We start from the raw sequence: 26,668 nt of genomic DNA on the forward strand, positions 1-26,668 counted from the left end.
GATTCGCACAGTGCCATTCGTGTCTTCCATCGAAAGCTACTTTCTTGTAATTGTGCATTTTTTACTGCCAGAAACAACTTTGCTTCTTGGCTAATTATTCCCAACTGTGTTCTTTGTACGTGTCCTTGAATATTGCAGCAATTACAGGATAAAAGACTGCGATCCACCAGTCGATCATTTTATCAGCTTCTGTTCTTATTTTTACACGGATAATACAGAGCAAACGTTATAAATCAAATCTCATGGTTGAATACACGTGTCTGTGATTGAGATTGATATGTTTGATGTGGGATTGTTATCTATAGTGTGTTTTTGGTTGATTATTGTTACAGGAGCAAAGTAGCAGCGGCGTTATTGAACAAACACCTGCAGATAAACGGAATTTCGGCGGGTTTGACGTCGCTGCCAACGGTGGACCAATCGCTGCCAGAGCAGCAACAACCTGAAGAGCCACAAATCACGAGTAGCAGTAAGATGAAGAGGGAGAGAAAGGCTGCGAGGACTCTCGGGATAATCATGTCGGCTTTTCTGGCCTGTTGGCTTCCCTTCTTCCTGTGGTATGTATAATCACTAATTATATATATATATATATATATATAGCATAAGAATTTCTGGTCCACGATATTGCTTCATTTTACGATATACGAATCACCCTGAAGAACCCTGTACACGATATTTACATATTTCGTTCCAAGCCATTTGTCATTAAAATTTGGTTATCTCGAGAGACAGTTTGGATGCAGCGAGTATAAAAACTGCACGTGATCGTTGGAGTTGTCAGCTCTCCAAGTAACTCAAGGCTACCTATAAATTAGGCAAACAATCTTTGCAAGAAACGTTGAGGAAATTCTTGGAGCAAATATTTGCTCATAAAAGAAGGAGCCGTACAACTCCTGCATTGTTTGACTACTTTGTTTGAAGACTCAACATTCTCCTTTGATAAATCTTGTTTTCCCCTTAATGATCGTGGAAATATTACCAACTTTTGGAAAATTAGGTAATTATATAGCTACTGTTCTCCAGCAGAGACCACGTTATGTTTCCTTGCCTCGATATTTCTGCCAGGAATATATCTTCCATTCGACGTACTGCGAGTGATAAATGCGTACAGCACGAAATTTATTTCAATTCCAATCAGTTTTATTGCCCTTCCGTATTAAAGCTGGTATAAATAAAGGAGCGGAAATGCCATTTGCAATATTGCTGAATCAATATTTGTAAATCTGATGTTTATAGCTGCTTTATTCACTGGAGAGCACTACTGCTTCAGCATGCACTATTTTTATAAGAGAAATACCGTTTCGCGTGGAAAATGACGCCGATGCACCGTACTAAAATATAAGATGCTATTCGAATCTCCAGCTCTTCGGATCCCTCGAATGTCACCCTCCAACTTTCTTCAACAATTATTCCCTCCTGCTGCAATTTAGCCTCGCTGTTTAATTATTAGGCAATTTTTTCCGTTCTCCAGGATAACATTCCCAGAATGCATCCACAGTACCATTATCCTCGTTTCGTAATATACAATAAGTTAGCTGGCTCGTTCGTCAAACTTTGAGTCCCTTTCGCTTTAATCGAGAATGCATCGGGACGTCAAAAATGGACAGCTCGTACGTTGTGGAAAACGAAGAATGAAAGTGTAACTCAAACTAACGACGATTTCTCGTTGATAACGGCTTTCAACGTGGGCCATAAATCAATTAGGCGAAATGAGCCGTTTAGGAACGCTCTCCGATCGTTCCGCCATTTCATCCCGTGTCAAATCACCATCGCCTCTGTTCCACGATGCCATTTGGACCAGATTAAGATTCATCATTACTGAAAAAGATTGGCCTCGTAAATTCCTTCCAAGCTCGTTTCTCATCCTTACCAGACATACCTAGAGATCAACTCAGAGTATATATATATATATATATATATATACGAGTACAGTGCACGAGTGTGAAAGGCAAGATCACTATTATTCATTGGAAAATTTGCCAAGCATTTATTCTCTGGGCAGCGAAGCTAGGAGCGAGGGAGGTGGAGTAAAAGTTATCAGGCTGATTAAAGAGGTTTCGAATGATCGGAATGAAAAGGTTCGAGTAAAATTAATGTTCCTCTGGCATGAGATTCGAGAAGAGGCGTATATTTCGAGTGTGGAGAAAACTTTAAAATATTGCTCTCGGTTTAAATTGAATTTTCCTCTTCTGTACTTATAAAACCATTTGTCGAAGGGTAACCGTAGGATTATTGCGCGGAGAGGCGTGTTATACGAAAATTCCTGAGAGTACACTAATGCATCGTATAGGTTGATGGGGGAATAGGGGAGGGGGGGGGGGGGTAGAGTACATAGCGCGAGGATATAAGTGTACATAGCGCGCGAACACTCGGTCGATAGTTGCCATTCTAAGAGAACTACCGGGACTGTCTCGAGGGGTTTCCCAGAGCTTTCACGTTTGCATCTGCATCCTCGCGGTAACGGTAAGTTTATCCCTAGGTGCATGTTTGTCCGTGCGCAGAGGTTTCCGTCAAACGGTATATATATATATATCCCACGGATAATGGAGTGGTGGTACACCGACGGGTCTTAAGTGACTTGTCGAATTTTCTAGGCCATTTCTGCTGAAAAGTCGAACGATCGACTCTAATAAATAGAGGGAAGAATTGATTTGGCATGAGTCGCTAGGATTTTAAAGCCTCGAAAGTGCTTCTCGTCTCGTGGGATTCGCGTGGGATCGATCTGTATTAATAATGTGCGGGGAATCCCACGAGCGATTTGCCGCAGCAAAAATTAACTGAAAAAGATCTCTCGAATCGTGCACCATTAATCTGCCTTTATTTTGTTTCGAATTGTAACGAAGCAGATTAAGCTGTAGTGCGTGTTTGAAAGGCTAAGCTGGAATCTCTATTCTTGTATGTAGAATTATATGGTTGCATCACTGGTTGCTGTGTATTTTTATTTTTGGAGTGGATGTAACTATATGTGTATATATTGGTGGTGAGAGGAGATAGAAAATTATAGAGATGGGTCCTCGTTTTATTTACAACGCTATATACCTACACCAGGGCTCGGAATTATTTGCACATTTCAGCTGTTTGCTATAGTTACTAATAGGGATTTCCTAGTAGTGACTATATAGTAAAAAACTGAAATGTGCAAAAATTTCCGAACCCTGACCTACACGATATTCAAATTGTTTGCTTTTCGTTTAGAATCATAGCTGAAAACTAGATAATGTCACGTCTATTTTGATTTACGTGTGAAATTTCATGTGTCAAAATTATAGCCTCGTTTTGTTTCAACCGTGGCGCGTTTCGATAGACAAAGCTAGATTATAAAAATATCAGGCAGCTCGGTAGTCCCCGAAGCTATTTCGTTCTCCTGTCACGAACAAATCTATTTGCTCTCCTCGCTATACGATCTATACCTGGACCTGCGCCTTTATCTTCGCGAAATAATAATAACTCAAAAACTGGTCTGTTCCAATTTCCGCAAAATCCAACGGTCCCTCTAAAAATCTCTAACTCTACAAAATATCCTTGAATATTTGTCTCGCGAAAGGATATTTCAAAATAGTACAAAAATATTTTATCGCAACGTCACAACTCTGCACACAAAATTAATATTACCCCGAGTAACTTTTGCTTTTTAATTCGTCAACCATCGTAACACTACAATATCACTCGACAAGTATCTCAACTGATACGAAACACATAATTAATGTAGAAAATGAAGATTGGTTTTGGAAATTGAGAAAATATCGATTAATTGGTTTTTATGGTAAACACGCAGTTTATAAAATTAATGCTGTATTGTCGGAGATGCGTGGTTGAGTAGGTAGGTTAAAGTATGACGTAGTGCACGTGGGTTGATTAGCTTTGGAGTGGGTTTGCGCGATACGTCGCGGCCCATCTTGGGAGTTGAGGGATCCGAGAAAGGCTGTCTCTTTGGGTCACCGGGCTAATCCTATCGATGAGAGGCAACGAGCTGCGTAAGTAGTTTGAACTTTACCTCAGCATCTCGTCCGAGCAACTTGGATAAAAGCCCTTTCAGTATATATATACACTTCCACGTTGTACGTATACGTGTTACCCATCAGAATTTTTCACCTCGATCCCTAACAAACTTTTGGTCCCTTGGATTACAAGGATTTCATTTTTGTGCTGGCTCGGTAGACAGATTCAAATAAGGATGATCCCGTCCGTGTATTCGATGCTCGAGCTAACGTGTTCCTCCGCTGCTTATCGATTTCGCGTATATATTTGTATACGTCACGTGTTGCAGCTGAATCTTATCTATCTTATCAATGATTTGTCAATACACTGCGAATAGAATGCTTGTGTGTACGTGAATTCGCTGCTTCTTCGTGTCTGTCTCGGTTAGTATGAAATAAGCTGTAAATAGACTGACACGGAGAATACCTAAGGAGAACATAATAGGACAATATCAGCGACACGAATGTGTTACATCGGTTCCCAGCGTGTTGTAATAAAATTTTGTATTACGTCACGAAGACTGAAATTGGAAGAGACGTTATCTTGGAAATAAATTGTACGGCTGATGCGGAGGGACGCTGATTTCTGATATTCGCTGTATTTTTACACCCCCCCCCCCTCCCCCTTCTCTTATATTCTCATGTACTCGAAAGTTACACCGCGATCAATCGTTAAATTTTTGCAAACTAAGGAAATTTATCACGCGCGCGCTGTGCATTAGAAATGAGATGCCTTTCAGGTGAAGTTTAATTAACCGGAGGAATCTCATTTAATGACCACGATAGTCCATGCGATTAGAGGGAAAAAGGGGGTGGGGGAGAAAGACTGATTAATTTACCTAATATAACGACGATTTATCGTGAGACGCAAATTTTACATTCAAGTCCCCGAATAAGTACGCGAATAATAAAAAGTTGAATCAACGTTTAATTATCTAAACCTTCGCGCGATAAAACTATTTTATTTGCTCTGAGAAATGATAAAATCGAAATTAAATTCCAATCGATTATCGGGTGTTTAATAAAAAAAAAAAAAAATAATTGAAACTTCCCTGATAGTAAACACGATACACGTACCTGAACTTTATGGTGCCTTCCCGAGGAAAAGGTGTTCTTATCGAGAGAGATGTGTGGAGGTATTCTCGTGACCTTGAAAGCAACCCTACATCTTTCTTTCCTGCTACTTGTCTCCTTATTCTTGTTATATGTGTGTATATACATATATATTCCTGCAGTGAAACTAATGTGGATCTTGGAGAATGGGTCGACCCTCGAACAACCCTTAACCTTCCTTTATTCCGTCGAGCATGGTTCTAGGATTTTCTTCCGACACGGATATTTCCTGAAAAAGTACCTCGCTCGAGAAACCCGGCTGACATATACGTCTAAAAACTACTCGTATAACACCGTACACCATATACATATATAGCTCCAACCATTGACAGCGTCATAGCTGTAACAGCTAATCAAAATTAATATGGTTTAATCCGAAAGTGACATTTTCAGGTACCAATGCTTGATGGATTTCAAGCCTTGATTAATAACCCGTTATAAAGTCAATTAAAAACGGATTCAAATTCATCAGAAGTCCTGTACGCATTTGTAGCGTTCGTTGTTATTGTTAAAGGATCGAGTGTGGCAAATCGATGGAATTCCAGATTAAAGAACGGTCTACCGACGCGATACGGGAGCTTTATTTAAATTACCCTCCGCGGCAGCATGGAAACAGACATATTGACGTCGGACGCTGTTTTCCATGTCTCTGCCACGATGAGAATAGTCGTGGACTGCAGTGGTCCCCGATTTGAAAAATCAATATCTCCAGATGAGTATCTTTCGAGATTTCTTACCCCCTCTCTTCAGCAATCTCTTTCTCGCTCTCTCGACGACCTCCTTTGTTGTAAACGCCTTTTTCACGAGACTATTGGAAATAAAGTTTCGTCCCTTGGCAGAATTTCCCGTCGCAGTTATTCTCACGACGTGCATTTTTCCATTTTCGATCAAAAATGCCAACTACTCCGAGGAGGAAAAAGAAGAAGAAGGGGGGGGGGGGGGGCAAAATCTGGTATAGAGTCTTGAGTGACGAAAAGGGATTGTCGTGGACGAAACGTCCGGCTATTCTCGAAAGTGCTGTGAAAAGTGCGGTGGACAACTTAAAAGCATAGTTACAAAAACTTTTTTAACTAACCGAATTTTTCCCCACTGGCTTGAAATAAATCAGGAACGAATGACCGGCTCTCCCTGTGGATTTACGAAATAAAAGAAGAACGTTGACGTCTCGTAGTCTCAAGGTCGTGCCTCGTGTCCTGTAGGAATTTTTTAAACCATGTATCACGTATAAATGATAAATTTTGTCGGGAGTACTTTCAAAATTATAGTTTGCAAAAAAATATTTCCAAAACCAATATAGGAAACAAATTTTCCTACGATAAATTCAAAGCTCCATTCTTTAAAATGATGCTCAATTTATGATGTAAAATTTAGTTGGTCATTTGGGAAATTGGTAGGCTCGTAGTTCGTTTTCACACTTTTCGTCGCGTTTGTATTAGAGGGGGGAATAAGGGGGGGTGGGGGAGGTAGCATGTCGGTAAACGTTGCTTGTTTAATTCGACGGCGTTTACAGTGACGTCAGTTAGGTGGCTTCAATCGACAGCTGGGAAAGACCGATCGAACTACATAACGCACACATATTTCGCTGGAACGCTTCGTGTTATAGGTACATGTATTGTCAATATCAATTTACGTAATTCCACAGGGATCACTGTAAAAACTAAGATATAAAGATAGCGTTTACGCCCCATGTAAATCGTCCTTGCAACCGAGAATTTCAATCAAAATCGCTGTGCTCGCTCGTAAAAGTTTCCTTTTGCGATGCAAATCGTATGCCGATCACGCGCATTATAAATCGACCCTAAACAAATGGATTTTTAATGTGACGTGCTAAAAAAAACTTTGCCAAGATTGCAATTAAATAATTAATAACTTTCCGTGGGAGAACTATATTTATTAATTAGATATATATATATATATATATAGTTATAGATAGAAAATCGAACTGCATCGGTATCAGTGGATTACTTCATTTATTATTTTATTGCCAAGCATCAATATGTCAATTTTCGTCATCGATCGGAAATATGCCTGGCTTGCTCCTCTATTTTGCTGAACGGTGGCCTAAAATAGGTCGTTGGGGCTTAAGGTCAGTTCTCCCTTTTTCCGAATCAATGGATGGATGATGCTCTACCAGCGTGAGAACTCGAGGACATTGAAAAGGGCGGATTTCACTGATCTTGGGAAAAGGGACTCTGATGCTTCATACGGAATTCCAGTATACTCAAGACTTTGCCTTGTGCGGATCTTAACCGTCCCAAAGCTCCCTGATCATCGTTCCATCCAGATTAGAATCTCTTTACATCTGGGGGACAGGTCGTAATCTACTATCAATCACTATGAGCAAAAAAAGGAAATAAGATACTCAACGTTCTCGTTATTGAAGGAACAATTTTGATCAAACAATCGAGGGGTGGCAGTAAAGTTCTTGAGTATTTTGTCCAATTTATTGGACTGGTATGTTTCGGAATTGAATTTTTTTAATAGGTATATTAATGTGGCAAGGCGTATTTTGATAAAAACATGATTGGATGTTGAAGAGTATATTCCGGATATCCTCGTCCTTTCAGATCTGACAATTGTCCATTCTTCGTTGTTTTTATTCATTCCATCGACTATTTACAGACTCTCCAAAACACGAAATTCTGTACGAACTTTTAATAACAATTCAGCACGGGAGTGTCTATATATACACCGTGACCGCTTAATTATTGCCACCTGAAAACCACGGGCAGAAGAGTTAATTCTGAGGAAAAGAGTTTTATGCAACTTTTCGTATTGTCTATATTTATCGAGTTGAATAACAATGTGTGTACCATGAACACACACATATTGTTATGCAGCTCTTGATAAATATTAATAATACGACAAAATTTATTAGTTTTCTATCGCCTATTATCAGATCCATACAAAATATTTTACATTATTTTTTTATTACTTTCATGCTTAACGAGTTACATAATTAATTCTGTAAGCTTTTGGTCTAACGAATTCACACCGAGGCAGATCCTCGTGTAACTTTAAAAATATTAGCAACGTGAAAAATAGTTGTCAGAGAGACTTTTTTTCATATAAAAATATCATTATATCCACGAGAAACTTTTAAAAATACTTTTTAATATATTTACCGATGTAGCATAATAATTTATGGGCACTTTCAGCCTAAATATATATTGCTCCTTATTTCGGTAAATACTGTCTAATGTTAACAAACCATAGGTAAATTTTCTACTAGTAATCTGTCCTTCTCTTCAAGATTTTCTGGTGGACAATAATTAAACACGACTACAGTTTATACATATATAATTTCATTCGACCTCATGAATAACATACCAATCGATACAACGATTCTTGGCAATTTAATCAAACAAAAACTGCAATTACAAATTGCATCCTTACTTAAATTTCTACAGTTTGTGCACACTCTACGGAAGTATATAATTATCATCATAATACTTCTCTTGTACAGCAATTACCAAAAGTCGTTGGACAGTAATTATTCTAATTAGCGTAGTTTGTTTGATTAACATAATTCTGTTGTGTGTCGAGGGGAGATTGGTGATTAATTGGGGGACGATTGTGCAAAGTTGGGATAATTGGTGTGAGATGGAAGTGATTAAAAGGAAGGTTGAAATTTGTGTTGAACAGGTACATAATTACGTCACTGTGCGACACTTGTCGGAGCGGAGACACCGTGGTGGCTTTGGTTTTCTGGGTGGGCTATTTCAACAGCGCCCTCAACCCCCTGATCTACGCTTACTTTAATCGAGAATTTCGAGCAGCCTTCAAGAAGACCCTTGAGAGCTGTTGCGCCGCAATCGGACCAGTCAGGGACCTGCGTCAAGTGCACCGAAAACAGGACCTGGTACACAGTAACGCCTCGTCCGAACTACACGTCAACAATCAGCTGAGGAACAGCGAGGTCACCAATGTGCACATCGAGGCTTGCATATAAAATTTTTACACCCTCTCCCCCCTCCCTCTTCCCAAGCCACTGGTTCATCCAACAAACCAAATCCTACATTTTCATAGGTCCCCCAAAATTATCCGATCCACCTCTATGTACAAACGAGACTCGTTATCCTGTTTTTATCAGTCCCTCTCATAATTTTCTATAAAGCGAATGTTGATACTCGTCGAATAATTGACGGAAAACAGTCATGGCTGCTTATTGGGCAGTATACCTATTTTTAATCTGCTCTGAATTTCATCATCTTGCACTTTTTTCGGCCAAAATTAACGAAGGTTCTTTATTTTCTAATGTAATTCTTTATTTTTTTATAAGGTGCAACGATAATTCGTTTTTATTTAGGGAATAATCCCAATGGCCAATTTTATTCAACCTTCAAACACTTCTGGTGCTTCGATGTAGATTGGTTTGGAATTATGGGACTATAAAAGTCATCGTGAGGAAGAATCGAGGAAGAGATCGAGTGGGGGGGGGGGGTGTTATCAGGGCATTGAAATTACTAGTGAATTGGGAGAGGTTTTTATCTTTATTATCATAAAAAAAAAGTTGAGCATTCTAAAAGTGACTCAAGGGGAAGTTTTCGTTGGCCAACTGACCTCGTAACGTAGCTGACTTATTACAAGGGTCAAACTTCTTCAGCTTCTACCTCCGGGATCTATATTAGGCGGTTGGTCTTATCAGGCTCGTAAGTAAGGCTACCGTCTGAAGCAGATTGATGCTCCTACCGCTGCAATATTTCGGGATTGACCGGATAAACTCGAATCTCCCCGAAAGCGTGACGAATCTTGACAGCAAACTTCTTTCCAAAGATCATTGCAACATCAGATCGATCATTCGCACCAATTATTTACACGAAAATTCCGTTACTTGCCAAAGTGACGCAGCAGACAACTCTGACTGATGACTGTTCCGAAATCTTGACTGATCCTGATGATGTTATGATTGAACGAAATCACGGTGCACCCTCGACCGTATAGACAGACCTGAAAATCGATATTTTAATAAAGTAGTTAATTAAAAGTTGAGCGCACATTGAATCGACAAAAACTGCTATGGTTTAATTTAAAATTTTGTAAATAGACGTAGATGGCTCTATAAAATGTTTTATAGATTCAGCCGAGCAATATCGAACGAAGGGGAGAAAAATCAGTTATTAATCGATTAAGTTTCACGACGATCGTTTTGTATATGATAAAGTAATACTGAGTCGTAATGTGAATCTGTATAGCTATCGACATTAGGTGTATAAATAAATTTTAGTGATTATAAACGATATAAAGTATTATTATTGTACATATGGTACTTTACGAGCGCTTGATGTATTCGGCTCATATGGTAAAAGTTATATGTAGATTAATAGAAATCTGTTAAAAGACACGTTTCAATGTATGTATCATTGTTTACATTCTTCCATGACACGATAAATAACATTTGAAGAATTTATGTAAATAAATTTCTATTATTTTATGACTCGTTGTAAATGCAACTTCGAACGTGACGTCTTTTTGTTCATTATACTTTTTTAGTTAAACATATATATATTTATGAACGAATTTAGCTCTCGAGGTAGTGTAGTATAATATCTTTATGTACATAGACGTATTAATGTTAACAAGAATAGTTACGCCCACTATTTTTTTGCTACCTTCAATAAGAGTGTTTGTAACTAGGGAATTAAATTAATAAAGGTATTTGCTGTATTGAAATCACCTCTAGAGCTATAAATTTGAAAAGGAGCAGAAAAATGTCACATTTCTAGAGCTTGGGAAAAGAAATATTGTAACAGCAATAATGTATAGTACGTTATATTTCTATTTTGTTGTTTAACAACTGCAGAGCTTTATTGTAAATTAATTATTATAATTCTTACGATTTCTATACGATTCTTCGTCGAAACAACGACAATGATTTTCAGAAGTGATGCAAAGATCTTGTAATTATGTTTTACGCGTATTCCTTAATTTATCTCGTGCATTTTCACAAACAACCAATTAAATAAGGAAAAATTTGGATAGAAAACATAGTAATCTTTGGCCAGAGCTATGAAAATTCGCAATGACCTATCTCAAAAATTTGATACTTTTCCCAAATTGTACATTAAAATAGTAACTGCATTGTTCCATTTATGAAATAGTTGATACAAATTACACTTATTAATTTGAGCATATGTACCATCGAAAACAAGAAAATTATGCAAATATAACAAGGAATTAAAAATAATGTTAAATTCCATTGAGAAAAACATCAGATATTGAGAGGTTGATAATTGCGTTTACGAAAAAACAGGGATAAAGTCTTACTATATTGACAATCCAATTTTTCACAATGTACAAATGCGCACACAGATGCGATAAATGAAGCATTATTGCATATATATATATATAAATATAGATAGATCTGAGTGCAGAACAATCATTAACGTAATATCGATCAAGCACGAGAAGAGGTGCTATATAAAAATAATAATAATAATAATGATGAGATATAAAATTAAGCATTTAAAATTATTCGAAGGTATTTGGCAGTCATTCAAAGCTCACTGAGGTCGAATATTACGTATGTATATGTTAGTAAACACATGTGTAAGTGGCTGCTGTAGCTATCTAATGTAAAGCTGGTAAACAAAGCGGCTTACGTCTCGACTCTATCCCCGCCCGCCTTAAGTTTTTACGACCAGCAAGTCAATATAATCCGAAAAAGAAAACCACACCGAATGCTTTATTTTCATACTGTGAATTATGTATATGTATATAAAAAATATATTTATTAGGTGGCTTTCAAACCGTATAGAGTGCCAAATGGTGAGGAGGCAGCATATAACATACATATATAGTATACACACAGATATAACGATTCCTGTTTATTTTATTATACGCGTGTGACTGGCCTGCCCTTTGCACTTGCGACCTGAAACAACAAAAAGAGGCGGGGAAAGATGTAACAATTAAACGTGGCTGAAAGGTTTCCCAGCTCAGACCTAATTTATTCTACGATGTAAGTCAGTGTCTACGGTGCGCGCGAAGAAACAATTTCGCAAATTTCACGAAACCACTCACGGAGACTAAAAATTAACGCATGACGAGTCTCGCGATCATTACATCGTCGTTGTAATAAATTTTCAAAGTGACGATATATGTATGCCACGTGGTATACCCAACAGTTACGAGAGGCCATATTATATAATATATTTTTGACGGATCGTTCAACCCACATACCAAAATAACGTTCTCTATTAAGAGTAATACGATTATATTTAATATTAAAGCGCAAAAAATCATATAAAAGTTTTATCGTTTATAGAAAAGTGAAAAAATTCAAATAAAACGCTATTATAAAATAATTCTCCATCAACACTTTTTTAATATAGGTTTTTAAGATAGTGTGCATATCAGCGGGATTTTGTATGTTACATATTTTGTGAATAATAATTAAGTCATTCAGTTGTAAACACGAAGATCGTTGCGTCGATCGACCCATTGAAATTATTCCAATATTATCGTGCAAGGTTAATAATAATATTTTAAAAAAGTATAAAGCAGGTATTTCTTATTAATCAAGTTGTACCCGATCGCGAGCTTATTGGCAAATTGTGGAGCTGCTTGAAAGCGGTGCGAGGCGAGGCGAGGCGCGTCTCACTTATTTGTACGAACGAATATCTCGTGTAAGTAAAAGAGTCGTTTTTTGTTGCTTCTCCTTCTTTCGAGTCACGTCCAAATTAAGTCTAGTCAGTCGAATATCGGGAAAGGTGGATGAGTCTCCCATCTCGTGGACTACGACAAAATTCAATTTCACCAGCCAGCGTTATATCCTTTACAGCAACGATTCTCGTCTCGATCGAGCAGTATCTCTGCTTTAATGAACAAATTACAAAAAATTTCATTATTTCATTACAGTCTATCTCCAATGATTGCCAGAGGAGACGTGGATTTGGATTATACTTATCGCTACCTTATATCGTAGATCCTATAATCTTATAATATTATTATCCCCTTTGAATTTTACCGCAGTTTAAGGAAGATATCGTATACATTCGTTATTAACTACTCAGCTATATATATATATATATATAGTCTAATACCTCCTTCTAGTTTTAATAAAAACTTGAAGAACCGTTTGCCAAAGACTCTTATTTTTGCGAGCAATTTTCTATATATTATATTTGACAATAGAGATACATATTTTAATATCTAATATTTACATCATCTTTCTGTTTGCTCTCGACAGTCTCGGAAAAAGTTTAACCTCGACATCTCTCTCGTTTTAATTGTAATTTCGAACGAGGTTGGAGTGGTTAAAGATTTTGAAAATTAATCGAGAAGTTTGAATGACAGTTTTGATCGTGTGCCAGCTGATAAGAGACAAAAATCTGTGGAGGGTTTTACTTGGATTTGAATTTTAGCCGATGCAAATGCTCGGGTGGGGGTATATAAAGATGAAATTAGAATTAAGACGCAAAATTGTGACTCGTGGATGATGAATGCATTCTTGAAAGCAGGAAACGAGTGGTTTTTGACCAAATTCGATGAGTCCTCTACCACTGGCTAATCAAATGCATATTGTCCAATCCATATTCGTTGCTGTCGAGAGAATACGCCAATTGTATTGTTGATTCAAATGAGATACATTTGCATGGATGTGCTTAAGAGCAGGTGGCGTGGCGTACTACTGGAGAAAGTGGTGTAATTTTGCGTATAGTCAGACAGTAAATTGGTACCGTTGCAGCGGAACAATACTTCACTGACGACAGATGGTCGCCCATTGTTTTCCAATATAGATCCTCTATACGTGACCTGTTTGATACGCGTGTAAACTCTCCCCCCATTGTTATCTTTCAATTCTGCCAAACAGCCAAATTCGATCTTAAAACTCTGTTCCAACTTTTCCGCTTCGAACTTATTACGCACCACTTGTGAAAATTCAAGTTTAATAGAATTCTTTGCTCTCTCTCTCTCTCTTTCTTGTTTGGCTATTATTTCCGCGATGAGATCGGATTATACATATTCATTCCGACGTAAATAGATATTTTCAAATTACAGAACATGCCAGGCGTAAACGGATGAAAATTCAAGAAGTTCCCGACATTTAATTTCACAGTCCTTTGATTTTAGTGATATTATTGCATTAACCCAGTTTCCTTTTCGCTAATTAATTCCCCATCGATATTATAACCAGACTGAGAGGTACATATGTGTATATATAACAGTTTTATTTTTGTTAGGTATAATAGAAAAGAGTTGCGTGTAGTTATTCCAACGGTTGAGTTCGAAGAAAGAAAAACAGAACTGTGATAATTTCCCCATCATTCGCAGCTGCGAAGACAACTAGAAACCTATATATTTCTCGTTATTTAAAACGTAGTTTTCCACACATGTATTCTGCAAATGTTTACATTTCACGTGCAGAATTTTGTTTTATGAGGAACGAGAAGAGAAACGAGAACGAGAGTTTGGAATGAGCAGGCTGTACATAATGCAATACTGGGAACACCTATTCTTTTCTCACTTTGCTAACAAAGGTCACATCCGTTTATTTATTCAACCTCAGCAGAGCATTTCTCGAATCTTTGCAAAACCCTACTTTTTTCTACGAATTTTAACTTTCCACCAAAATGTTTTTACAAAATTCTGCGACTTTGTGTTTTGCGTTAAGATTAAGAAAGTTACTATAATACCATCCAGATTATGCCGAGAAACTTTTTCCCTGTTACTTGACATAGGATTGGTAAAAGAATTGATTTTCCTTCTTTATGGAAAATTCCTATGGAGTTTTATATTTTTGAAAATTTCTTCCTTTTAAGCTTCACATTTGTTTACCCTTGTTTTTTCGAAATAAAACGAGAGAATGAATTTTGTAGTAAGAAGATTGGTAAAGGAGCTTTGTCCAATTAGCGAACATTCCTATCGCAAATTCAAATCTGATTTTGTGGGAATTGAAATAATTTTGTGGAACGAAGCTGCGTGGCAGTTACATGGCATGTATACGTCAAACGATATCCATACATTTCAAGGAGAATAAACTCTTGACGGGAAGTCCCATGTGAAAAAGGCCCCCTTATCTCTTATTCAATTTACAAAGTTATAGCACGATGGTATTGTGAAAACTTCATCGCCGAACCTGCACGATGACTTATTGCTCTAAAATGTAAATAATCGCTCTCGCATCTGCCTCATTAAACGTTGCTGAAAACTCCTCCAACTTTAAGTTCTGCCGTTAAAAACAAATGTTTGATCAAATTAAGGGAGTGTTTTTCGGAGAAGATAAAAGAACGAATTTCATTTTATTCTCTACGAACTATTTAAAAAGCTTTCCAGCAAATCTTTCCAAGATTCTTCCATAATTTTCTTCCAAGTCTAATTACAGAAACGCACACATTTTACACCGCTAAAACCTTTTGTTCGTTTTTAGCGATAAACGAAGAAGAAGTGAAATCTTTGTTCAAAAATTTATTTCGTCTTCTCGTATTTGCACCGTATTAGTAGAGCGTGAAGAATAATCAATTTAACGCGATAACTAATATTCAGGAGCGAGCTTGCCAAGTGATAATTAGCAAATATGAGATCAGAACGTTGAATTCAATTGCCTAATACATTTAGGAGTCTCAGTTACATCCTGAGAGATCCAGTTAAAAGAGACTGCTACCTGATGTAAATGGAGACGATTATCTGATACGAAATTAAATGTCTCATAGTTATCGAAGCATAATACGATAAGAAGAGAAATCTCTATGAAAATGAGAATCTTTTCAGGCAAATACGAATGATCGTACAGGCATGATAAGCAGTTTGTACAGGACTCGAGCGAAGTTGTTTGCTTTACACCGGAATATCGATGAATACTCGAGGGTAGGTTTCTGTAAGTGGATACGTTGGATTGCTTAATCAAATGGGAGGGATTTGCATGTTTGGAAGCAGCTAATCCATCCGATCACACGTACAAGCAGAATGAAGGTGAACATATAAAATCCAGACAGCTCTCTCACACACGAGTAAACATTAGAGATAAATACACTTTCGTGTCATTCCTGCAAATCCCTTAACAACTTTGTAAAATAATCTCTCAAAATGATCAAGAACTAGAAAACCCTGAAGAATTATTTGGGTGAAAGGAAAATTCTTTATCGAATGTGTTTTTATGTTTCGAAGGTATAAATTTTCATTATTGATTGTTGGTAAAAGTAGATTTGGCCCTAGAAACAGTATTATCAAGGGAGAGAGAGAGCTGTGTTAAAACAGTGGAAGAAAACTCAACCGATAACCCAGACTACTACTTTACAATTTTCAAGACTACACACCAATAGCTGATAAAAATTTGCATTTGGACCACGTCGAGGGTGATAAGGAAGAAGCTTATCGATGGAAAATAACGAGGAAACGGTCCATCCACGTTTTTCCATAAGCTATTTAAGATTTTTATTCATAAATCCCATGCAACTGTACGCTCATCCAAACCTTCGACAAAATTCACAAAAAAATCTATAAATGTTTCCCCCCCAAAAATAATAATTTCAAAAATTGAAAGAGCTTTGATTTCGAATTCAATAACTTTAATCCACTAACCCAATTTATTCTCACTGAATTGGATTTCTCGGTAGTATCAACCATAAGCACCGACTTAAGACAAACGATTAATAAATCTGCTTCCGAGATATAACCAATAATTTCAAATGCTTCGCTTTGATTTCGTCGTCATGAGACTCGCGAATAATTAGCATATACGAAAACACGATTATAACAGATCCGTAATTTGGTTCAAAGGTAAATCGTGGTTTTCGTGGCACGACGTTGCATGGCTCGTACTTTTTCCGCGTCGCTGTAAACTTTCGTGCTAGTGCGGCGCGTTTTTCAAGTTGAGTTGACAAGGTCAAGCGTTGCCGCATACACTGTCCAGCGAGCATTGTGTGTGTGTGTTTACGTGAGTCTGAGCGCGCTTGTCGCAACGTGTCGTGGCATCGATTATACGAGGCTGACCCCTATTCCGTTGAAGCATCAAAACCTACGCCAATGGCAGGCCAATCCTTTCAAATGCAACCAATCGCCTTCATTGCCCAACTCTCGCACGCTGTCGCAAACGCCTTTATTTCCGTCGACCCCTCCCCCCCCCCTCCCTCCTTCCCACCCTCAGACCTATTTTCAAACTTTCAATGCCCTTTCCACCCCTTCCTCTCAATCTTGTCGCACGCCGCGCGCTTTCCTGACAGCCGCACGACGATTCGCAATCTTAAAGAGATCGAACTTTCCACGACTAAACTCCCCCCCCCCCCCCTCCCTCGATCCTATCAATTAAAATTGTTTTCATATTTACTCCATTAATATTCTTTCCTGCTTCGATGCACCGTTTATATATATATATATATATATATATATATATATATGTATAAGGTTGGAGAAAAAGCGGTTTGTCCGACACCATTACGAAGCTTATTCGAACGGATGCTCGTAAAACTGACTCGTTAAAAATGTTCCTTAGAAGAGTGGCTTAAACGGTTTACCTCTAACGATCTCGCTCTATTGTCATTATACAGATAATTCTATGTATATTGAAACAGGTTTACCGGGAAGTAATTCTAGCGTTAAATTAAATTGATTTTGCGTGGTGTGCTCACTTTTATTGAAATTCCAATTGAATTGGCAGGGTGGAGGTGGAAAAGGTAGTTTTCAATTTTCATGTAGATATGATTATATATAGTTTAAAACAGGATATTCCGTCGAGAAAAGAGGTAAAAATGATTTGTTGGAGAAGAATGAGGAAAATGGTAGAAATAAAGAAAGTGAACATTGCAGTTTTGTGTATTATCAAAGAGCCTAGTTTACTTTCGAGGGTTTGATTTGCACAATTCACGTGGAGTCGAGAACCGAGGGAGAATTAACAACTTGACGGATGCGAATTTGGGAGAGAGCGAAGATTGGAAATTAAGCCACGAGTGCAGTCTAGCCTAATAGTTCGATGGCGCGATAAATCGAGCGAAACGTACGATACGTCGGATCAGCTAAACCCAAACGTTCATGATGATGCTCAACGGCGCAATACGTTTCACTCTTCGAACCCCTTGCCCGCTCTTCCTTCCCACCCTCCCACATCACTCCTTACAAAGTACCACCTCGTAGTAGAATTTGCTGAAAATACCAAAAATATCCATTTTTATTCGCCTGTAATTTCGCCCCGATATACAACGAGCTATAAGATTGATGAAAATATGCATTATTATATCGCCTGCACTCTTTTAAAGGACAGAATTAGGCGCAGCTGCTTCAAGTGGAACGAGTCAATGCTTTTCGGAATATCTCGATTTATCAGATTTGTGCGCGGTAAATGTGCGGGAGCAAACTATTCAACGTCTAATGAGACGATGACTCTCTGGAGAGCAGCGAAGCGATAAAATGGAATTTTGCAGAGATTCGTTTTTGCATTCCATAAATCTGAATGAATAGACAAGTATATTCGTCGATTTCGTCCTGACGACTTGTCAACTGTATTTTATCGAATGATTCAAAGACACGTGTGTATATAGTGTATTTGAATATTTGAATCAGCGAAACTTTGATTATTTCCAATTGCTTCGAGGTTTTTTTTTATCCTTAAATGCCTCGACGTACTAAATGAATCGTACGCGTGTATATTGTGTTACGTATACATTTGATTTTCAAGATTATAAAGCACTGAATTTCCCACTGGGCTTTTTTCAGCTTCGAATACAGGAAAGATTGGATGAAAAGATTTACGCGTAAAGCGGAAAGTAGTAAAAATTTATCGCAAAGGCTTTGATAACTGATGTGGTTTGGCAGATACGGGGCAATTGTATTATTGCGGGCCTTGCAGCGATTTCCCTAGGGAACATCATTACTGCTCGTTTGTGTGCGAGACTTTGTAATGCACTGTGCGCTGTACAAATGTCACTCGGACATTTTTCATGTACAATCCTCGGCTAAAAAATTATTATTCCTTCTTTGCTTGCTACAGTTTTAAACAGTCGATACTCCCACCTGCGTTTCACGAATAAAAACACGTTTTTTCATTTACATCTATTCCTTCAAAATTATCAGAATGTTTTACAGCCCTCGCGGAAGAAACCTGCGATGTGTTCCGAAGAAACGAATAATTAATCACTACGCGGGCGTGTGTGAAATGAAAAGTTTGCTAAGCAGGAGCAAAAGAGGAAAATCGTGATGTAGGCGAAATTTCTGAGATTACTACTGGTTCGCTTCGAGTGGTAAAAGAAATTAGCGAAACGACAACACCACGAGAATAAAAGTTTCTTTCGATTTCCCGCCTTATTATTTGCGAGGGAAAGAGTGGAACTTGAAAATCGAAAAGTAAAGAATTTCAAATTGAAGTGGTACCGGGAAAAACAAGCGTGGAACGAACGCGAAGTCTGAAAAAGTGTTGGTTGCTTGTGAAATAAGGGGGTGAAATGAGAATAGAAATGAATAAAGGTGGATAAAAATTATGAAGAGAAATAAGAGAGATCGGTCGGGGAGGTAGGGTGTGCGAAGGATGAGAGTGGGTAAAAAAAGGTTTGTCGAGAAAGAGGGGGGGGGGTGGGGGTGGGGGTAAGTTGGTACCTGGTGGCGGAGTGTCGCGCGAGAGGGGGAAGAGAGCGCAAGGGAGAAGCAAGTGCAAGTGCAAGTGCTGTGTGGTGCTGGTGCATGGAAGGAAGGAAGGAAACGAGCAAGCTGGGGGGTTGTTCGTGGGGGTTGTTTTCGGCAGCAGTGGCGCCTCCGGTGGTGAGTCGTTGGTAACCGCGTCGTGTCTCCCGCTGGCGGACACAGTGCGCCCTGATCCGCGGTACCGGCTCAAGTACTGGCTTGATTCGTGCAGATACGCCGCTCCCCTGTAATACACGGTGTGCGCGAATCATGAATGAAATTCGCCCCAACTGTGCGCGGAAAGCCTACCTATCAATCTCGCGCGATTATACCGGTAAGACTCTCCCCTTCCATCGCGACTCTGGACCAACCAACTTTCCTCTTGCTAATAATACTTGAAAATTAGCTTTAATTGTATATTTATATATATATATATATATAATACAAAAAGCCAAACGAGGGGAAGAAAATTTTCGGTCAATTTAACGTGGGAGGGTTGTGCGAGTTTTCTTTCTGTAGGTGTACCTAAAACTGTATATATATATATATATATATAGGTGTATGTAGGGAGATGAATGGAAGGGATATAGAGTGGTGGGGACCTCGACGAAGCTTAGCAGTGGTCCTTGATAAATATATACGACAGGATAAAAGATGTTTAATCGAAGGATCTGTACAGCTCGTCTTGTCAATTATTGGAAGAATAATTTTGCATGGGAAGTAGCAATATGGTTTAAAGGGGACATTTGGGTTTTTAATATCGTGGTTGATGGGGAGGGGGAGGGGGGGGGATTAATCAAGGGGTGCTTTGACAGATTCCCAGGAACGAGGATCGGTGCTCGGCACGACATTAATATTGGGCTGGGTTGATGCACACAGCTGCAGGAGGAACGACGAGTGAGAACAATGGAGCAACGTTATAACAATTCTTTCGCGATTAATGAACACCGGATGGTGAACTGCGAAGGCAGTCTGCATTTTCTTTGAAAAATTACTGTCTCCAGTTTCCGGTAATTTAATGAAGTTTCATTTACACGGTGTCCTTTCTTTCACTATTCCCTTCGCTTCCTCTCTTCGTCGTTTCACTGTTTTTCACCCCACACTCTTGGGAGACTGGGACCAAATCACTCCGAGAGTAAGAATAATCCTCTTGGATGTTAATTAATCATCGCCCCGCTCGCTCCCCTTGTCCATCGTTCAATATTTATTCTCGCTAATGAGCCAAGCCTTCGGTTGATTTGCCAAAGCTTCGTCACATGAATTTAATTGGTATAACGTGGCATGAAAACTAAATCGTATCTTGATGCTATATCAAATATAATTTCAACACGGTTGCTTGCTTATCAGCAACCCCCATTTTCATTTTTCTCTCAATTGTAAATATAAAATACGCGTTTACCTGTTCTTACGAATTTCTAATGTTTGTGGGATCGAGTAACGTGTAAAATCGATTTGAAGTTTATTTGCATGCCTGTTTTCTATGGCTGTTAACAGAAAAACGAGTAAACAGGAGAAACCGTACGCAGAAACAAGGGTTGCGTTAAACTACTGAATGTTTTTTATAACTCGAGCCAGAGACTCTGTATTAAAAGCCGGAGTAGAATGAACATTTTAATTGTTACAGTGAAAGCTGTGGGCAAAATCTGTGCTAATTTTTACTCTTAATCCGCGTAATTATATGGTTTCTACTTGTCAGATCATTTATCGAGTGGTCGATTCAAAGTCATTGAATTAAAACTGCAGGTATCGTTATGTTGTTTCTTTGTGGTTTATTAAGAAAGTAGCAATTTTAATTAATTAAAAATTAATGGTGATTCATATTGCTAGTTAATTAAAACAATACCTAGTAGAAAAAAATAAGTCTTGTGTTAAAGGTGTAACAAAATAATTTGTTTCATCATCAATTAAATATCAATTTTGCTATATTTATACAGTGTAAACTTGTTTTCTTTAATGTCTCTCTGAAAATATTTTACGAAAATATCGTTTAAATGGCAAGTGTACGAATAGTGGTTTCTATGCTCGTAACCTTCTAGCAAGTAAATTTGATAATGTTCCTTAGATACTCTTTATTAAATATTAAAAGAAAAAAACAGTTTTTTTCTTTTTTTATTACAAATTAACGCATTTCATAGTGAATATTGTTGTTAAAAATGATTAACAAAGTGGATTTTATAGTAAAATGCATATGCTTATACGTAGTTGCTAGTGGGTATATCAGTGGGAAGACATTGGTTTGCATTACTCTATAGCCTCGTATTCAATAGATTCGTCACATATACGCGTATCCCAAGTGGGCTGTCGGATCGAGATGGAAAAGCCTGGCCGTCGGCCAGACCATATACCAACTTCTGATGATACGTTGAAAATAACCTTTTCATGCAGTATGAGAGTTAAAAAACACTATACTATTTTTCCGCATTGATAAAATCAACATATCACTTTGATTCGTCCTGATCATATCATCTATATATAATATTATTAATAGTACACGATAGGAAACTGTAATACTCGCAGCACCAAGTAAACAACAAACCTTTATCTTCATCTATAGAAGCCACCCCTTGGAGATAAAAAAAAATCATTATTTTTATAAGACCATCAGAATAGATGATTGTCATCCATCGGAAAAGTGTATCTTTTGTTATACACCGTTATTCATAGCTATATGGTAAAATCTAATTAGTTTTGACGTATTTCAATATTGTTTCCTATCCTAGTAGATTTCGCTTTATTTTGTTGAACGTTGTATCAAATTTTCGATATGAATAGAAAGCAGAATCGAGTACCGAATTAATTAGTCATGCACTGTTAGTTCCCAGCGAAAACGGAATAGTTAAATGACATATATTTTGTCAAGACTGTAAACCGAAAATTTTCCAAAAGAAGAGTACATGGAATCGTGCAACAATCGTTATAACAAGAGTGGATCTAATATATATATAAAGGCGAGAGACAATTAATATGATAATCAGAGTATAATATTTGAATCGAACAAAATTAAAGTAACGAGATTTGTAAACACAACGCGATCACTAGAGACGATATACGATATAAAGAGATAACATTTTATTTCGAGGGTAGGATAATTCATACGAGCATGCATGTGTATTTTTATGAAATACCCTCGTTCGTGGCCATCATTTTCATCAAATAATCAGAATTATCTGCATATTTAATCACATTACGTTCATAATTACAATGGCACTATAACATGTAACGATTTTATCTTCGCAAGTTTTCCCTTTACCGGTGAGAACGAAAGCAAACCTATTTTACACGTACCGAGCGTGATGCTTTGCTAAAATCGTTAACATAAATGTTCGTATGGAATCACCGCGTGGACGCTGGAACCACCGTGGCTTGTTGCTCGACTAATAAAATTGCATCTAGAGTATAATATGGAACACTGACTGTGTACTGTGCGAGGTACAATGAAAAGGACTATATAACGAAATGCTATTTAAATTTCTATTTACATTTTAGTCGAAAGAAATCGGATTAGCCGGTGCTGGTTTGATGTAAGCGCGCTGCAAGGATAGATGTATAAATTGATTAGTTTTATTAGAGCGTGTCGGGGCAAGCGCGAGCTTGTATCTCGCGTTGAAGGAAAATTATCGAAGGTATATATATATATATATATATATAATAGATATAGATATATATACGCCCTTTTTATTCTTCCCTTCAAACGTACGCGGCCGATCGATAAATCCTAAAAACGTATATGCGGGCAGCAGCGAAGTTCAAAATTTACGCGCTGCTGCCTACGTAGCGTCTGCAGACTCTGCAAAAATTAATTCTTGACCCAGTTAGGCTGATATTTGACAATCTCAGTATTATTCCTCCTTTCGCCACCCGAAAACTTTTCCCTCGCAGCTCGCATTCCCATTCTTTATCTACCGCATATTAAGACAAAAGAACCATTATACATTTATTAATCCATGAGATCTGTTCGTAAAAACTTTCCAGCACTCCGGGGAGAGTGCATTATTACATTTCCCAACTTTATGAGAAAAATAAATAAAAATTGACGGATTATTCGTTCCGGAATAACCGTGAAACGCGCGTTTCTCTCGATAAATGCTGGTCAATAATTGGAAAAGTTTTCTTTGCACATTTAATTAAAATTGATTTTGAGGTTTTATCAACGAAAATGCCATTTTGCTGTTAAGGACTTTCCTTACGCGTCGAATACTTACACCGTTTGTCCCATAACCTTTGCCTCTTTTTTCGCTATTTCCTTTTATCGACGACATTCGCCTATATAGTTTATATTTCCCTAGGGCTATGCAATACACGGGTGATTGGATTTTGCGTGAAACGCTCTAGCGCGATTTGCAAATCGGTATATGTATATCTGGCTCTCAAACTATCCTCAACTTTTGGGAACAACGTTTTCGGATAAAAGTATACCGTAAGTTATAACTATATTTTCACCCAACTAATCGAGATGCAGATTTATCGTAAAAGGTAACAAAAATAGCCAAGCGAATCGTAATTCTTTTCCCTCGAAACATTCATTAAAATTGTTGCGAGAGACGTTCTAATAACGATATACCGTAAAAGCTGCAAGATATGAAAAGTATTTCATACTTTTTCCGGATATCGAAGAATAACTCGAACAAATTCTGTATTCGGTATCCCGCTAGACTTTTTCTTTGCGAATTAAATTGGAATTCAATGAGAGGACGGACATTTGAATAATTTATATCGAGATAGGGAAATTTGCAATAACAAAAAAATAACGAATCGCTTACGACGATTCTTAGATATAGCTATATATATATCCCTTTGTAATTACACCAGTAATTCTTTCATTTTTTCAACGCAATAAAGTGCATTTTCAGACACATTACTTTCCTCCCGATAATTATGGTTTCCGGGATGACAGACAGGGATTAATAAACGCATAGCACGATTAAGGTAAGAAGAATGAATTTTCATGGCTCTCGTGAAAAGGGCTGCTTTTGGAATAACGGAGGTGAGCTTAGGAGAGGAATAGCGGCTTATGCTTCTTGGCTCCATTGGGAAGGACGATAATTCATTTTCGTTCCTGGAGCACGCGAAAAAGTGTTTCTTGCTTTCCCAACTGTCTTTGTCAAGCAGCTGCGCGCAGGGATAAAAGTGACGCGAGCTCCGGTCTTATCTCTGGACAGTTTTAAATTGGGCCTTCCGTTTCTCGCACACTCCGCTTCCCAGGAAAAGTGAGGAAAACGCGGCGATTGACGTGTCATTTAAACCACCATACAAATCCTTCGACTAAATGGTAGTATTACCTGCAGTATTCAGATGGCACAGTCTCTATTTCAAGAAAGCTCTGATATTGACGCGTTGGGAAGAACTTTGGTCGAAAATTCAACTAGTGGAAAATGATTTATTTGCTCGGATTTTCCAGACTCACACTGCACCCCCTCCGCTCGATTTTCCTCTGTTTCTTTATCCATTTTTCTTCGTCCTCCACCAACTATATTTTGCAAATTGCACATTCCATTTTGCTTTCTTGCAACGACTTCAAAGATCTGTTCCAATGTTGAATGTAGTTTGGTTGAAAATTCCCCGAGAAGCTTCAAGACGTTTTACGATGATTTTAAGTTCCGACATTTTGTTGAAATAATTGCGTTGCAGTCAATAAGGGTGTAAACCTGTAGGTCGATCGTTATTATTGAATTACCCACTTACACTGTATATAGTGTATATATATATATATATAGTTGCACGCTCAATATAAACAGATTATGAGCTGCAGTATTTTGCTTTTTATCCTCTTACCTAGCTACAACTATTTAAGAAGGCTTCGCAAGTTTCTCTGCGATCAGCGATGGAAACTTATTTGCTCAATGTTCCGATACTCGTGTAATGGAAAACATATTTCGCCAGTCGAGCAATCCACGAAGGTTGATCTTGAAGTTTTACAGGGTAAAAAGAGACAAGATTCGTGTACACGTTTTTCTTCAACGATGATTCATTGGCGATTTTGCATACTTTTAATTATGGTGAAAAATATATCGCGTTGATTAAAGTGCAGCCTTGATGTTAACTACCGTTTGCTGCATTTTCCTATTAAATCTCGTGTCAATACGAAGCTTGATTAATGGTGAATTATCACAATCAAGAATCGAGGGCTTCATTTATCCCAAAGCTTTTACGAACTTTCATTCATTAATTGTTCCAAGGAAGTTATTGAGAAACTGCAAAGTTCGCCGACGAGTGTATCAAGGTGATAATTGTCAAGTTTCAGGACTGCCTTTTCCCCCAGCCTTGATACTTGTTTTCTTAAGGAGAAAGAGAGAGAGAGAGAGAGAGAGAGAGTCTTTCGATATCGTTCAATCGCTGCAGAATCACTGGAGCAACAAATTGCTGGAAATTCAAAATTACAGATTTCCAAGGTTTTTCAAACTTTCTCCCCTCCACCTCCCCCTCGGTCTGATATTGAAATTATTCAATAAGGGATTTCATTAGTACAAATTATTTCCAGTCTAGGATTTTCAATTAGAGCCTTTTTGCTCCATTTGTGTGGGACAGAGAGGAAAGGAAGCTTTTTACGGGGAATCCTTATACAACGCGTTCGGTGGGGCTGCATATTTACTCGTGGAAAACAATTAACCCCTTTTTCCGCATAATACCGTTTCGTCACCATTTCACACGACGCTTTACGAGTGTAATGAAAAACTGGTTGAGGAACGCGAAAAGGTCAGCGGAGAATCATTTCCTGCTTGCTTTTTTCTCCAGAGACTTTTTCCAGGATATTCGAAATTTCATGAAACGCGACAAGAAACTAAGTTTGCTTTGCCATACATATATTTACGTACACACACACACACACACACACACACACATATATATATATATATAAATATGTATATACACGTATCCCCGTAACGCCACAAGAAATCCCCAAGGCGTTGTACAAACATCGGTAGCAAAGCTACGTAATGGATGAGTTATATTTTCACGAAAATGTTCTGGTATTGACGAGAGGTATAGGAGGGACGTTTATTCTTGGCATAAAATTCGAGAGTCTCGCA

General features: G+C 37.9%; 2 protein-coding genes across 9 annotated transcripts in view; both read left to right on the forward strand.

Annotated features, from left to right (window-relative positions):
- Positions 1-12,556, forward strand: part of LOC136772977 (octopamine receptor beta-1R-like) — a 50,625-nt gene extending 38,069 nt beyond the window's left edge. Inside the window, exons 2-3 of the mRNA XM_066726273.1 lie at positions 333-557; positions 8,736-12,556. Of these exons, the coding sequence (XP_066582370.1) occupies positions 333-557; positions 8,736-9,042 (532 nt within the window). The 3' untranslated portion in view covers positions 9,043-12,556. The remainder of the gene's footprint in view (positions 1-332; positions 558-8,735) is intronic.
- Positions 12,557-19,834: 7,278 nt separating this feature from the next.
- Positions 19,835-26,668, forward strand: part of LOC136772974 (octopamine receptor beta-1R-like) — an 87,133-nt gene continuing 80,299 nt past the window's right edge. For 2 of the 8 annotated variants that reach the window (XM_066726264.1, XM_066726266.1), the window contains exon 1: positions 19,844-19,974. The gene's annotated coding sequence lies outside the window, so the exon portion shown is untranslated. Of the gene's footprint in view, positions 19,975-26,668 lie in introns of all 8 variants that reach the window. The other 6 variants (XM_066726267.1, XM_066726270.1, XM_066726272.1 and 3 more) reach the window with 5 other exon arrangements.

Source organism: Prorops nasuta, unplaced genomic scaffold, assembly GCF_024137725.1.
Source record: "Prorops nasuta isolate Cenicafe-Biocafe unplaced genomic scaffold, Cenicafe_Pnas_1.2 PNAS00004, whole genome shotgun sequence".
Taxonomy (NCBI): Eukaryota; Metazoa; Arthropoda; class Insecta; order Hymenoptera; family Bethylidae; genus Prorops; species Prorops nasuta.